Below are 14,983 nucleotides of genomic sequence, written 5' to 3'. Positions count from 1 at the left end.
AGACCTAGATGAAGAGATCTACGTGAGAAGCCCTCCAGGATTCCGAAAGCAAGAAGGGGATACCTGGTTTCTGAACAAAAGTCTTTATGGTCTGAAACAGTCAGGTTTAATGTGGTATTTATGTCTTACTGACAAACTAAATTCAATGGGCTTTATTAAGTCCGAAACTGATGAATGCGTGTTCACAAAAAGATCTAACAATGCATATGAGATAATTCTTGTTTATGTTGATGATATTGTTTATATTGGTCCAAATAAGAAAATGAGTGAGATTTTTGCCAAAAGTTTGCAGAGATACTTCACACTAAAATCTTTAGGACACATTAGCACTTATTTAGGTGTTCAAATTGAAAAGACACAGAAGGGGTTTAGTCTTTCACAAGAGGAGAAAATTGACCACATTCTACATCATTGCAACATGAAAGATGCTAGCACAACAAAGACACCCATGCAAACAGATTTTCACAACTTAACACATGAACTAAGTCCTGAGTTCGAGGATCAAACACTTTATCGTTCAGTCATTGGTTCACTATTATACATTAGTAGTTGGACCAGACCTGACATCGCACTTAGTGTTAATCTTTTATCACGACACGTAGGTAAGGCAACACAATTTCATTGGTCATGCATTAAGAAGTTGTTGAAATACCTAAAACACACTAAGCACATGAAGTTATTGCTAGAACCAACACACACTGATCAACCAAAGTTGATTTGTTTTGCCGACGCCGACTGGGCGAGCGACAAGAAGTCACGCAAAAGCACTTCTGGTTACATGATGTTCCTAAATGGTTGTCCTGTTTACTGGCAAGTGAGAAAACAGAGTTTTGTTTCATGTTCATCTACTGAAGCTGAATATGCTTGTGTTTCAGATGCTTGTAATTCTCTAACGTGGTTTGATGCTTTGATCACAGATATCTGGACACGTCCGATTCGACCAATCACCGTGATGGAAGATAATGTATCTGTTGTTTATATTTCTGAGTCACATTTCACAGGTTCTAGGTCCAGACACATTGACATTCGTTATCAAAACACAAAGCAATTAGTTAAGCAAGGTTTTGTTAAATTGCAATATGTTTCTACACATGATCAGATTGCAGACATGCTTAACAAACCACTTGCCGCAAATCAACACGAGTATCTGCGAAAGAAGATGTGCCTTAATTGATGATTTGATGACGTCAGCCCAGACTAGCAAAAGAAGGGGTGTCACGATGTTAAAAAGTTTGCTAGGCCTGAACTGCCTGAATTGACACTCAAGAGTTAAACTAAGAAAGCTTTATTGCGCAGGTCATAAAACAAAAAAGGGTTCTTATCTGAAAGTGATTTATTGCGCACGCGTTACACATTCCAAAAATTCCTCTCTTCTTTGTTCGGCAGCCAACTTTGGCTAACGTAGTTTTCATTATCAAAATGTAACCAATTAGTTATTTTCTGTTTTATTTTATTATTAAAGTTTGTTTATTAATTAGAATACTTTTAAAGACTTATTTTTCTCAATATCTCAAAAGATATGCAGAAGGGAATCAGCCACGGTTCATCGATCTCTAACAGGGTGTTTTTTTTCCCCTGACAGACTTCAACTCCCAGAATGGCTGGCTGGGGAATTCTGGGAGTTGAAGTCCACAAGTCTTAAAGTTCTCAAGTTTAGACACCCCTGTGGTATATAATGTCTTCCAAAACATCCAGAATGCCTAATCTTCCTCTTATAAAGACAATAACAAAAACATTTCCCCATGGCAACCTTAAAAAAGACAGAAAAACAATTTAAAACAATATAGTTTAACGTCACTGAATTATATATATATATTTAATTAGATATTTAGCTATGACATGTGATACTGCTTTTTTGTTTTTAGTGCTGCTGAGACAGTAAAAAAGTGCCCGGATCTACTTTAGCATTTTATTATGTGTTAATCTTGTTATCTTCAGAGAAAACACAATGTAATTCAGTTGCACAAAGTTGTAATTAATTTCAAAAATATGTAAATAAGACAACCACTATTTTTTGCATACCATCAGGCAGCAGATGGCTTTCTCTTCGTTGTGGGCTGTGACAGAGGGAAGATACTCTTTGTTTCAGAATCAGTCTTCAAAATCCTCAATTATAGTCAGGTATTTTTTATTTATTTTTTTGCTTATTTTATGATTTGGAAGAAAAACATAGAAGAAGAAGCAGAAATAATATATTTGAAAAAATCAGAAATGGAAAATATTGTTGAACTAGTCACTATGGTGGGATTGAAGGTCTATCTATCTATCGGGAGAAATGTTGAAAGTTATAGTTTAGCAACATTTGGAATATGGCTCTAATTTTAATGGGGCATATAATCAAATATGTGCTTAAAGAATCATGATTATCTCTGTTTTATGGTTGAAAGGACTTTTAGCAAACTTAAGACTGGGTTGTTCTTCAGATGCTTCCCTTTGGTTGATTATTAGTTGGTTGGCTTTTGTTTTTTTGTTGATGTCGTTTTTTGTGAGCTGTCTTTTCTTCTTGATATATTCTGTTTTCTTTTCATCACTATGGCCCTCAAATTTGAAAGAATAAAAATCAGGTAAATAAATCAGCCTATTCTTGGTACGAAATATATTAAGCAATCATATTTTATTTTTCCACTACTTTGAGTATCAATAAACAGTGAAATCAGCACTTTTCTTTGCTGAAAGCTTCATAGCCGATTATAATGACTTTACTAGTTGTATGTATTTTCTATTGATAGAATGATCTGATTGGCCAAAGCCTGTTTGATTACCTGCATCCTAAAGATATTGCCAAAGTTAAGGAACAACTCTCTTCTTCAGATACTGCCCCACGGGAAAGGCTCATAGATGCAAAAAGTGAGTACTTGAGGAGTTTATCCAACTTTTATTTCATTTTTATTTTCTTTTGGAATAGCCAAGAATAAAATGCTTTATAACAGTAAATAGCTATTTAAAAAAAACCTGAAAATTACAAAAGATTGTATATGGTCATTTAATATATTAATATTATATTATACTAACCATAGTTTTAGAGTTGATATTGGTTATCGGATGTGTGGTTGATTTAACTGAAACATCTATCACCCCCTTGATCACCAGGATTGATTTGGCTATTCTGGCTGACTAGGAGGATCTCCCTTTCCTCTCTCACTACTCCATGTGTGTCCCTCCCACTGTGCTCTTGATGAGAGATCCAAGCGATCTCAAATAAGAGGAGGGTTCCATTTTTAAGTCAAGGCTGTTTGAGAGCTGTGCTGCCCAGCTAGAACCGTCAGACAAACTTAAAGCTTGGATGAGACATACTCAACAGTTTGGAATTAATGCTTTTTCTCTTCATGCAGCTGGACTTCCAGTCAAAACAGATATTACACCTGGGCCATCACGACTGTGTTCTGGAGCAAGACGATCATTCTTTTGTAGGATGAAATGCAACAGACCCTCAGTGAAAGTAGAAGACAAAGACTTTCCTTCCACCTGTTCTAAAAAGAAAGGTATTATGAAGATTTAACTAGCATTAGGTGATGCAAAATTGTATACAAAGTAGGATAAAAAGCTATTTTTTTACAGTCTCAGACAATAACTTTTCAGACCACTGAATCCAGCAAAATCAAAATTGTTTGGTGTTATATAGAAAATGGGAATTAACTTCTTCTTGTGATTTATGCAAGCCTACATATTGAATGAAGAAAAGCTGTTGGGGAAAAAGGTTTTCCTTAGTGTGCTAGGAAAACATCTTTCAAATGATATTTATTAAGAGTAAAATACCAACTTACTAAAAATTTATAAACAGTTTATTTGAGTGGCAGGATAATACGTTTTCCTTGCTGATCTGGTTTAAAAAAAATTAGGTTTATGAATAGAACTTAAAATTACCTCAGTTTAAATAAATTCACACACTGAATTTAAGAATAAATATAACTTGTAGTTTGTTTTTTAAGTAAAATAATGTCAATTAAAACACAAAATGCAAAGCAAGTGAAAATGATATAGAAATAGGATTCAATTTAAAGTATATGGAATATAAAACCCAAAATGCTTTCCAAAATGAAGACAGTATGCTGAGAATAATCAGAATATGACATTCTATGGTTCTGGACACAATCAAGAAGTCCTCCCCATTCAATTTTAGTAATTGATTTCCTAGGGCAATCAGTCAACTATCATGGTTTATTGCTGGCTTCAGAACAATATAGCATGTCTGTGGCCACCGAATCAAGGGCAGTGCTGATTACATTTTATTTTGTTTGTATCTATCTTTCTGGTGCCTTCGAGTTAGTGTTGACTTTTGGTGACTGCCTGAACTAGTTCCTGCAATTTTCGTAGCAAGATTCTCTTCCTATTGACTCCATCTTTGTCTCCAGTTACTGGTTTACAACATTGCAGTTTCTCTTGATTCCAATTTGTGAATGTAGTTGTTTGCTTATTTATTTAACCTTATTTTGTTTTGTAGCAGATCGCAAAAGCTTTTGCACCATCCACAGCACAGGATATTTAAAAAGCTGGCCACCAACAAAAATGGGACTAGATGAAGACAACGAGCCTGATAATGAAGGCTGTAACTTAAGTTGCCTTGTTGCAATTGGACGTTTGCATCCTCATGTAGTTCCTCAACCATTAAATGGAGAAATCAGGGTTAAACCAACAGAATATGTTTCTCGACATGCAATTGATGGCAAATTTGTATTTGTAGATCAGAGGTAAGAACAGCATTTAATTCTTGCTTTGAGGATAATAGTTCTTATTCTTTTTAGATGGCTGGAGGTGGCTTGTTTGAAGACTGTTTCTATAATGATGAACAAATGGCAAAACACGTCAGCTCTTATAAATATAAATCAACTGAGTATCCTAATTGTTTTACTCTTTGTAATATAAAATGCAAACCTGAAAAAAATGCTTAAGGATTATTAACAATTGGCTGAATGGAAATACTGGCACAATCCACAATTTTTCCTTGCTGTGCTGAAGTGAACTTTGAACTACCTACCCTTGCCCAACTCCCAACATAGTACAAGAAGCCAATGGGAGGATATAATTTCACAGAGCAGCATCAACTGACATAGGTCTGATCACAGGAGTCATAAGAGGTCTCAGCCTAGAGATACAAGTACACAGTCCTCAATTGGATTGTAAAAATACACTTGATAGATTTTTTTTAAATGGTTCCTTTGATATCTGTTGCTCTATAATTATGTGGGAGGGAGTAAAAGGTTCTATTTATGAGCTTATTTTACTTTTCTAAAGGGGCAAACAGAGGAAATTAAACAAAATGCAGGGGACCGCTTTATAATGCCTTGGTAAGGCCACACTTGGAATACTGCATTCAGTTCTGGTCACCACGATGTAAAAAACATGTGGAGACTCTAGAAAGAGTGGAAAGAAGAGCAACAAAGATGATTATGACTGGAGGCTAAAAGATATGAGGAACAGTTGCAGGAACTGGGTATGTCTAGTTTAATGAAAAGAAGGACTAGGGGAGACATGATAGCAGTGTTCCAATATCTCAGGGGTTGCCACAAAGAAGAGGAAGTCAAACTATTCTTCAAAGCACCTGAGGGCAGAATAAGAAGCAATGGGTGGAAACTAATCAAGAAGAGAAGCAACTTAGAACTGAGGAGAAATTTCCTGACAGTTAGAACAATTAATCAGTGGAACAGCTTGCCTCCAGAAGTTGTGAATGCCCCAACACTGGAAGTCTTTAACAAGATGTTGGATAGCCATCTGTCTGAAATGGTATAGGGCCATGATGGCGAACCTATGGCACGCGTGCCACAAGTGGCACGCGGAGCCATTTGTCAGGGCACGTGAGGTGCTGCCCTGTCAGCTGAGTTCACCTTTTTAAAAGCTATTTTTCGCCTTCCACAGGCTCCAGAGGCTTTATTAGGAGCCTGGGGAGGGCGAAAAGAGCCTCCCCCGCCCCCCCCCCCCCCGGAGGCTTCAGGGACCGTCCGAGGCTTCCCTGATGCCTTCGGAGCACTTAAAACGACCCTCCGAGCAACCCGGAAGTCACTCCGGTTTGCTCGGAGGGTGGTTTTAAGCGCTCCGAAGGCTTCAGGGACCGTCCGAGGCTTCCCTGATGCCTTCGGAGCGCTTCCGGTTTGCTCGGAGGGTGGTTTTAAGCACTCTGAAGGCTTCAGGGACCGTCCGAGGCTTCCCTGATGCCTTCGGAGCGCTTAAAACGACCTTCCGAGCAATCCGGAAGTCACTTCCGGTTTGCTCGGAGGGTGGTTTTAAGCACTCCGAAGGCTTCAGGGAAGCCTCTGGACAGTCCCTGAAGCCTTCGGAGGGCCTCCGGGGGGTCGGGGGAGGCTCTTTTCACCCTCCCCAGGCTCCTATAAAGCCCCTAGAGCATGGGGAGGGCAAAACAAAATATAAAAATGGGGTGGGTCGCGCGTTTTGCGCACATGCGCACTGGGGGGTGGTCGCACGTTGCATTATGGGTGCGGCATGCCCGCACTCGACCCCCCTGCGCTCCCCCCACTTGTGGCACGCGAGCCAAAAAAGGTTTGCCATCACTGGTATAGGGTTTCCTGCCTAGGCAGGGGGTTGGACTAGAAGACCTCCAAGGTCCCTTCCAACTCTACTATTGTATTGTACTGTATTAAGCCAACCAATAACTGTATTAAGTCAGTGCCAGTTGTATTGCTGAGAGCATTGGAACTGGTATTTTATGTATATATAAAAAAGCAAAATGAAAATATATTATATGTCAGTATGTGCAACCTAACTCTAGATTGGCAGAAGTTGAGGTTATTTTGAAGAAAGGTGTGTATGTATATATTTGGAGGGAAGATAATTTAAAACCTCTCTGACAAGAACCCTTATTTCAAAAGTTTCCAATAATTAATTACAATAGGTTGTAATCATTCAGGGTGAAATCCTGAGCTCTTTCTCTGAGAACTTCTCTTTCCAATGCAGCTATGAGGGGAAAAGTAGAAAGGAAGATGTTTTGGATTGTCCCACCCCAAATCCAGAAAATATAAAACACAAGGGATAGCTATGAATAACTACACTGCATTCTCATGAGGAAGCTTTTAATGAGCATTATTTTTATTAAAACAAATCAAATTCCAGTGTTAAACCAATCCACAATAAATAAAAGTTTTATTGAGGTAAAGGGAGTAGAGGAGAGCGAAAGAAAGTAACATTCTCATACCCAAGGAATTCCAGTTAAAATCAATGTAGTCGCCTTAGCTAAACCAGTTACTTGGATTTTGGCCTATGTGCACTATTCACTGCTCAAAAGAATGCTTACAGATTATTGGTATTTTCTGCTTAGCTGTTGCTAGGCAGACCTTTCTGCCCTAATACCTGTTGAACCTTTCTCAGCTTTTAGAATATGGAGGGTAAGCCAAAGTCACCATTAGCTTTCTCCAGTCAAGCTAAATGCTCCTAAATCAAATCAGCAAATTAGAAAATCTTCCTGATGACCCCTTATTGAATGATAAAGATTAGTTCTACCAGATTATAATGAAATGGTTATGTATGGAGGAATGAAAAAACCAATTTTGCATCGTCAGGTTTTTCAAAATGGGATCCAGTTATGAACTACTTTATGCGTATGCTTTTATCATATTGGCATTTCCACAGCTACAGTTGTATAGTGGGATATAACTGTATGCATTTGCTATGAATGACTTTTGGTGTATTGTCATAATAAAAATACACCTTAGATAAATTTCTGTGTATAAACTACTAGTTTAAGTTTAAAGTTCTTTTAAATGTTGTCATAAAATTTTATTTAAAACTTGTACATAGCTCTTTCATCCTGAAATGATGTGAGCATTGAATGTACTTCATTTTGGAGCTCTTCCTCTCATAACTCATGTATTCTTGTGTAAGAATTCCTTGTATTACATTGCATTTTAAAATTTATGTACACTGCAGAATTGGTGGGCGAACTTTAGGTTATTAATATTTTCAACTATATAAATCTTATACGTGATAAGATATTTTTTTAAAGGAATATGTCTATTTATCATATTGTTTATATGTATCTACTAGGAGGTGATCTCTTATACCACCAAATAAGAAGCTAATATTGTGCTTAATAGAAAACAAATGTTTATTTAAAATTTATATAATTTATATAATTATATAAGTAATCTCTTTTTTTAAGGATGACAACTAGGGTAAAAATACTTGGTAACATGTATTGGAATGCTCTGAAATATAGTTGCTAAAATTGATATCTAAAGTTTAGTCATAGAATATTCCTGCCAAAATAATATTTGCTTATAAAAATGTCCAATATAATGGCAACAAAGAAGACATTATTACTAATAGCAAAATACACACAGAGACACATATTCACATTATGTTGCATGGATTATCTTGATAATTTTAACTTTGTCAATAACCAAACCCCAATCTACAGTTAATATATCAATATATTTTAAATTTTGTACGTATTCCATCACATCTGTATTAGGGCACAGTTTATGTTTGTGTGTCTATTAGTTCTCCATAGTGAGGGGAGGAGTATCCAGGATGGGTTGACCTTGTCCTCTCTTGATTGGACTGAGTCAGATAAGCTCTTTTAGCCACGCCTTGGTCACCAGGCTCACCCAGTTATCGACTCAGTCCATCAACGGACGACTGTGTTCATCCTGAGATCCTGAAGAAACTTAAAAGAATTTTTTTTTAAAAGCGATCGAAATTGCCTCCACACTGCCTGATCAATCACTAGAGGCTGAGGAAACCCCCAGCGGGGGTAGAAAGCCCGCGCAGCAACCGCTAAGGCGGCGTGCAGCCCAGGTCACAGAGCGAGACCCAGGGCACTAAGTGAAGACTCTCACCAAAGACAGGCAAGCGAGCTCCGCAGAGGCCTCTGCAGGAAGGGCAACAACCAAGGAGACTCTAAGGGTGCTGGAGCGCTCCACCGCTCCCCTCAGGGGTTGGGCGATGAACCGCGGCATTTTAAAATGCCCCAGAGCGCCTGCGCTGGCAGCGATTGCCAAAGAACAAGGTGAGAGCCGGAGGCTCAGAAAGAGCTGCAGGAGGCAGGGGGAGGCAAGAGAAGGCCCCCAGCAGCAGCGGAAGCCGCACGGCAGCCTGCAAAGGCACAAGCTGTTTCCACATGTTCCAGCAAAGAGGAGCCTTTTGAATTTGGAGCCGGGAGCCATTTTGAAACCATGTGGTCCAAGATGGCGGCCCCCAGCAGCTCAGAGGTGGCCGGCAGGAGCCAAGCACTCAACCCTGCAGCCAGCAACCACTGGAGGCACTGAGGAGCCCTTAAAAAGGTTAGAAACCATCTCGGAGGTATCAGCCAAGGGCGGGGGAGATAAGGCAAAGGCCAAAAAGAAAGCATATCTCCACCAAGGGGGCTAAAGAGGCAGGCTGTGGATCCAAACCCCACAAGCCTATCTCCAAGTATGAAAGGCAGAGAGATTATTATGCTCTTGTGGATTGGTTACTATTGTTTATGAATTATTTGGGAAGGGCTCAACCCCTATAGAAGGTACCAAGCTAGCCAGGTCCAAGACGGGTTCCAAGTTCGGGTAAAGACCCTTAGGAATTCCAAAAACTGGAGAGTCAGCTTGATAATCTAACCAGCAGAAAAGCCTTGGCAACTAGAGCTGAGGTGGCACAGGGGTTAGAGTGCAGTACTGCAGGCTACTTCAGCTGACTGCTAGCTGCAGTTTGGCAGTTCAAATCTCACTGGCTCAAGATTGACTCAGCCTTCTGTCCTTTAACAGCAAGGAAGGTGCCATTACCAATCACTCCAAACAGTAGGCACAAGCAGTGCCCTCTAGTGGCTCCTCTACAAACTCCAATCCAGTATTTTAGGCCAACACTTGCAACGCCTAGTGGCCGACAAGTGGCCGACAAGTGATGTGCGCCTGCATCTACAAAGCATTGCATCGCACTCTAGTGGCCAACTCGTGAACTGCGTTTGCATCTTCAAAGCCCTGCAATGCACTCTAGTGACTGATCAGTTAACTGCATCTACTAAGTTTTGCAACGCACTCTAGTGGCTGACCATGAACTGTGCCTGCATTTACAAAGTCTGGCAGTACAATCTAGTGGCTGACACGTGAACTGCGGCTGCATCCCCAAAGCCCTACAACGCACTCTAGTGGCTGACCAGTGAACTGCGTCTGCGTCTACAAAGTTTTGCAATGCATCATAGTGGCCGACAAGTGAATTGAACTCAAAGAATTCATAATACATTCAAGAAATTTTTTGAGCTAATCCTAGTCATAGAATTATAGCACCCTTCTAGCCATGGCAAAAGGGTCAGACAGGCCGGTCCCCATGCCTGAACCTACCACAAACTCAGAATTGGATGTCCAACTATGAGAAATCGCAGAAGTACCTCAGAAAGCCTATGACCTTAGACAGCATTCGCTGAGGGCAGAACACATAGCAGGAGTGGAGAACATCAGAGCCGACTGGCTCAGCCGGACCAAGGTGGACAATTTGGAAGTGGAAGCTGCAGCCACAATCTTCGAGGAGCTGGCAGAGTGCTTCGGACGCCCGGAGGTCGACCTATTCACCACCCCTCTCAACGCCCAGCTCCCGAGGTTTTACTCTAGGTACCGGACTCGGGGGGAGGGGGTAGATGCTCTCCACTGCCCTTGGCCCCGGGGGCTCCTCTATGCCTATCCACCTTTACTCCTGATCCCCAGGGTCATACAAAAAATCTTGTGGGAGGGGGCGGAGGTGGTACTGATTGCCCCACACTGGCCCTGAAGGCCTTGATTTGCCGATCTGCAATCCCTCTTGGTGGACAGGCCCTGGAGGATCCCACAGGAGAGGATCTCCCTCAGTCAGGGGTCACTGGAACACCCGGACCCTCAGTGGCTCCAGTTGACCACTTGTCACTTGAGCGGATCATCTTGAGGGAAGATTACTTCTCCCCCCAGGCTTATACAGACTATCCAGGCAGCTTGCAGACCCTTCATGGAGCGCATTTACGGCACTTCATGGTGGGCTTTTTCAACATGGTGCATCTCTAGGGGCCACAATCCAGTACGGGGCACTGTTGCACACGTTCTGGACTTCCTTCAGGCAGGGCTGGACAGAGGGTTGGCTCCCAACACAATTAGGAGACAGGTCTCGGCCATTTCATTGGTACTCCTGTGCAGTAGATCTCAAACACTGACTCACCATCTGATGGTCATGCGGTTCCTCAAGGGGGCCTCCAATCTTAAACCACCCACGGTGCACAGGTACCCTTCCTGGGACTTACACAGGTTGCTGGACGCTCTGGCAGGCCCTCCTTTTGATCCATTACGTACTGTCTCTCTGAAGTTCCTGACACTTAAGGTGGCCTGTTTGGTGGCCATCACCTCCACTAGGAGGATATCCAAACTGCAGGTTTTGTCTACCAGGGAAAATATCTGCATATTCCACCAGGACAGGGTAGTGCTAAGGTTGGACCCCTCCTTCATACCCAAGGTGTGGTCTTGCTTCCATCGCTCACAGGAGTTGATATTGCCCAATTTCTGCCTGGACCCTTCTCACCCATTAGAGAGGAAGTGGCACACCTTGGACGTGAGGAGGGCTCTGAGGATTTACCTCAGAAGAACCAGGCCGAACAGGAAGTCAGAAGTCCCATTTGTTTCCTTCCAGCCGGGGTCCTTGGGGAACAAGGTGAGTTCCACCACCATAGGCAGGTGTTTAAGAACCGGTATTGCTTCTGCCCATCAGGCACGGGGTCTGCAAACACCGAGCTCTATCACAGCTCATTCTACACAAAGCGCGGCCACTTTGGTGGTCTGGGCCACACAGGCCTCACTATCTGAGATCTATAGCGCAGCCACGGGGTCTTCCTCCTCATCATTCATGAGGAATTACAAGTTGGACTCCTTTGCTTCTGCAGAAGCCTCATTTGGACATAGGGTGTTGCAGGCTGTTCACAAGGCAGGGGAGAGGTCTCACCAGGCATAATTTTGGGCATATACTCATGTGTCACCCTCCCTAGGGACTTGTAGGCTTTGGTACGTTCCATCATGGATACTCCTCCCCTCAGTATGGAGAAAGTGCGTTGGTACTTACCTGATACGCCTCTGCTCATAATGGGGGAGGAGTATCCAGCCCCTCCCTGATATGGGTATGTTGCGAAATTGTTATGTTTGTTGAACTGTTCTGTTGAAGTAATAAATAAAGGTTTGAAACTAAAAGTCTAGAGTGGATGACACAGCGGGACGGATAGAGTTCTTCGCCGATAACTGGGTGGAGCATGGTGACCAAGGCGTGGCTAAAAGAGCTTATATGATTCAGTCCAATCAAGAGAGGACAAGGTCAACCCCATCCTGGATACTCCTTCCCCACTATGAGAAGAGGCATCTCAGGTAAGTACCAATGCCCTTTTTTAACTACATTTTTGTGTTATCTGAAATGGTTCTCATTTTGAGCTGTAAGCACCATCATTTCTTTTGTTTATAGAGAAGAATTTGAGTTCTTTATAACTGAACTCCCAATTGGAGTTTTTGTTTCAAAAATAGTGAGATGTTAGTTGTATTTGGATTTTTATCTTCTAGTTGCAGTTTGATTTTCTTCAGCCATGACTGTCATAATAATTGATGACTTCATGACGGGTCATAACAAATTGGGTATATTAAAGAATTTTTGATTTCCTTATGGATTATAGCATAACAATAGCAGCCTTATTTATGAACATTGTCCAATGGATATTTTTGAACAAGTCACATCCTGATTTCTGTAATTATGTGTCTCTTAAAAATACAAGAAAATTAAAAAAAGATTTTCTTTCTACTTTTACACTAATTTCTAAGTAAATAATTAAAACACTGAAGCATTTGTCTGTTTTAGGGCAACTGCAATTTTGGCATATTTACCACAGGAGCTTCTAGGCACATCATGTTATGAATATTTTCATCAAGATGATATAGGACATCTTGCAGAATGTCATCGACAAGGTAAAATGTTATCTGTGGAGTAGCCAAATGGTTCAGATTTTTTTTTACCCCTGGGTAGGAAAATGATCTAGGAACCTTGAAAAAAAATTAACATTACCATTGTACATGTACGTACTACACACACAAAAATTGTACAAGCCTAATCCCTTTTGTGTCTTTTCAGTTTTACAGTCAAGAGAGAAAATCAGTACTAATTGTTACAAGTTTAAAGTCAAAGATGGATCTTTTATTACACTGAGGAGTTGTTGGTTCAGTTTCATGAACCCTTGGACCAAAGAAGTAGAATATATTGTCTCAACGAACACAGTGGTTTCGTAAGCTGTTTTCTTTTCTTGTGGGGGAAGAAAATAAGTTGACTGCCTTCCATGTATCAAAGAAGGAATACATCAAGTATTAATTTGTTAAATTTGATAAGAATCTACAACAATTCATATGTTGCACGGTAATGAGGTTGACGGTAAAAAAATTAAGTATTTTGCTATACTAAATAATTAATAACATAAAATGATACATTTATGTTTCTTCTGAATCTCCAGTGCTAATATGCTTGATGGTGGAGATACGTCTTTTCCACAACTAGCAGCTTCACCTCACAGCATGGATAGTGTACTTCAAGCAGGAGAAGGTAATTAGAAGACTGTAACAAACTTCTTCGAATTTGTTTTATTGAATATAGTGCAATTTAAAACGCTTAGTATTTAAAGCCCGTAACTGCATGTTCCTTCTATATCACACTCAAGAAGCTGAAGAAATGTCAAGGAGGTGAAAATTTAAAGAGCTAAGAAATGTCAAGAACATTGATCCGTGAGGATGACAGCCCAAATTAATCCCTAATCCAAAAATAAACATAACAAATTATTTGGAGTATAAAGCGAAATGTCAGGATAATGGGTATTTCCCACCAAAATCCCCATGCTATATTTGTATAATATTCATTTTCTTTAGCATATGATGAAATTAAATGCATGGTGGATAGAACCATTATTTTGGATCCATATTAATTTTTATTTATATTCTAGTTTTATAATTTTTTGTAAATAATTCAAGGTGATGAACATATATAACACTCCTTCCTCCTCCTATTTCTCCCACATCAACAGTCTTGTCAGGTTGGCTGATCTAAGAGAGAATGACTGGCCCAAAGTGTCTAAGGCAGGACGAGAACTTATAGTCTCCCAGTTTTTAGGGTGGTGCCAGAGGTGGGTTCCTACTGGTTTGGACCGGTTTGGTCAAATAGGTAGTAAATCAGCCTGTCACGTCCCCGAACTGGTTCTATTGTTGGCAGCGCCATCTTGTTTTTGGGTTGTGCGCATGCGCAGAACAATCTTTATTGCAAAAATGTATTTTTTTTTCCTTTTCTAATGTTCTGCACATGCACAGACCTTTTTAGCTGCAAATGCGCACACGCGTGGAACGTGTTTGTTTGTTTGTTTTATTGGATTTATATGCCGCCCTTCTCCCAAAGGACTCAGGGCGGCGTACAGCATTAAAAAACACATATTACAAAAGTTAAAAGGAAATTAGAAACAATCCAAAAAACAAACCCCATTAATATAACACTAACATTTAAAAAATTAGATAAAATTAACAGGCCAGGCCAGCTTGCTGGAAAAGCCAACTTTTTAGGGCGCGCCGGAAGGACCGGAGGTCAGGGATTATGCGAAGCTCAGGGGGCAGCTCATTCCAGAGGGAAGGCGCTCCCACAGAGAAGGCTCTCCCCCTGGGGGTCGCTAGCCGACACTGTTTGGCCGATGGCACCCTGAGGAGGCCAACTCTGTGGGATCGCACTGGACGGTGGAAGGCTACTGGTGACAGTAGGTGGTCTCGCAGGTACCCTGGGCCTAAGCCATGGAGTGCTTTAAAGATCATAATTAGTACCTTGAATCGCACCCGGAAAACAACCAGCAACCAGTGCAGGCCGCCTAAAAGGGGTGTAACATGGGAGCACCTAGATACCCCCATGATAACCCGCGCGGCCGCATTCTGGACCAGCTGAAGCCTCCGGGTGCTCTTCAAGGGCAGCCCCATGTAGAGAGCGTTGCAGTTGTCCAGGCGAGAAAGGACGAGGGCATGAGTGACTGTGCATAGAGCATCCCGATCCAGGAAGG

At 41.1% G+C, this 14,983-nt stretch overlaps 1 protein-coding gene across 6 annotated transcripts in view; it reads left to right on the top strand.

Moving 5' to 3' along the window:
* BMAL1 (basic helix-loop-helix ARNT like 1) overlaps positions 1-14,983 on the top strand; it is an 82,083-nt gene that overhangs the window by 52,640 nt on the left and 14,460 nt on the right. For 4 of the 6 annotated variants that reach the window (XM_081934156.1, XM_081934155.1, XM_081934154.1 and 1 more), the window contains exons 9-15: positions 2,029-2,121; positions 2,730-2,847; positions 3,333-3,482; positions 4,442-4,688; positions 12,769-12,875; positions 13,039-13,189; positions 13,412-13,500. In XM_081934156.1, the coding sequence (XP_081790282.1) occupies positions 2,029-2,121; positions 2,730-2,847; positions 3,333-3,482; positions 4,442-4,688; positions 12,769-12,875; positions 13,039-13,189; positions 13,412-13,500 (955 nt within the window). The remainder of the gene's footprint in view (positions 1-2,028; positions 2,122-2,729; positions 2,848-3,332; positions 3,483-4,441; positions 4,689-12,768; positions 12,876-13,038; positions 13,190-13,411; positions 13,501-14,983) is intronic. The other 2 variants (XM_081934157.1, XM_081934159.1) reach the window with 1 other exon arrangement.

Source organism: Natrix helvetica (genome assembly GCF_964273705.1).
Source record: "Natrix helvetica genome assembly, chromosome: 1".
Classification (NCBI taxonomy): domain Eukaryota; kingdom Metazoa; phylum Chordata; class Lepidosauria; order Squamata; family Natricidae; genus Natrix; species Natrix helvetica.
This window is presented reverse-complemented; position numbering and strand designations above follow the sequence as displayed.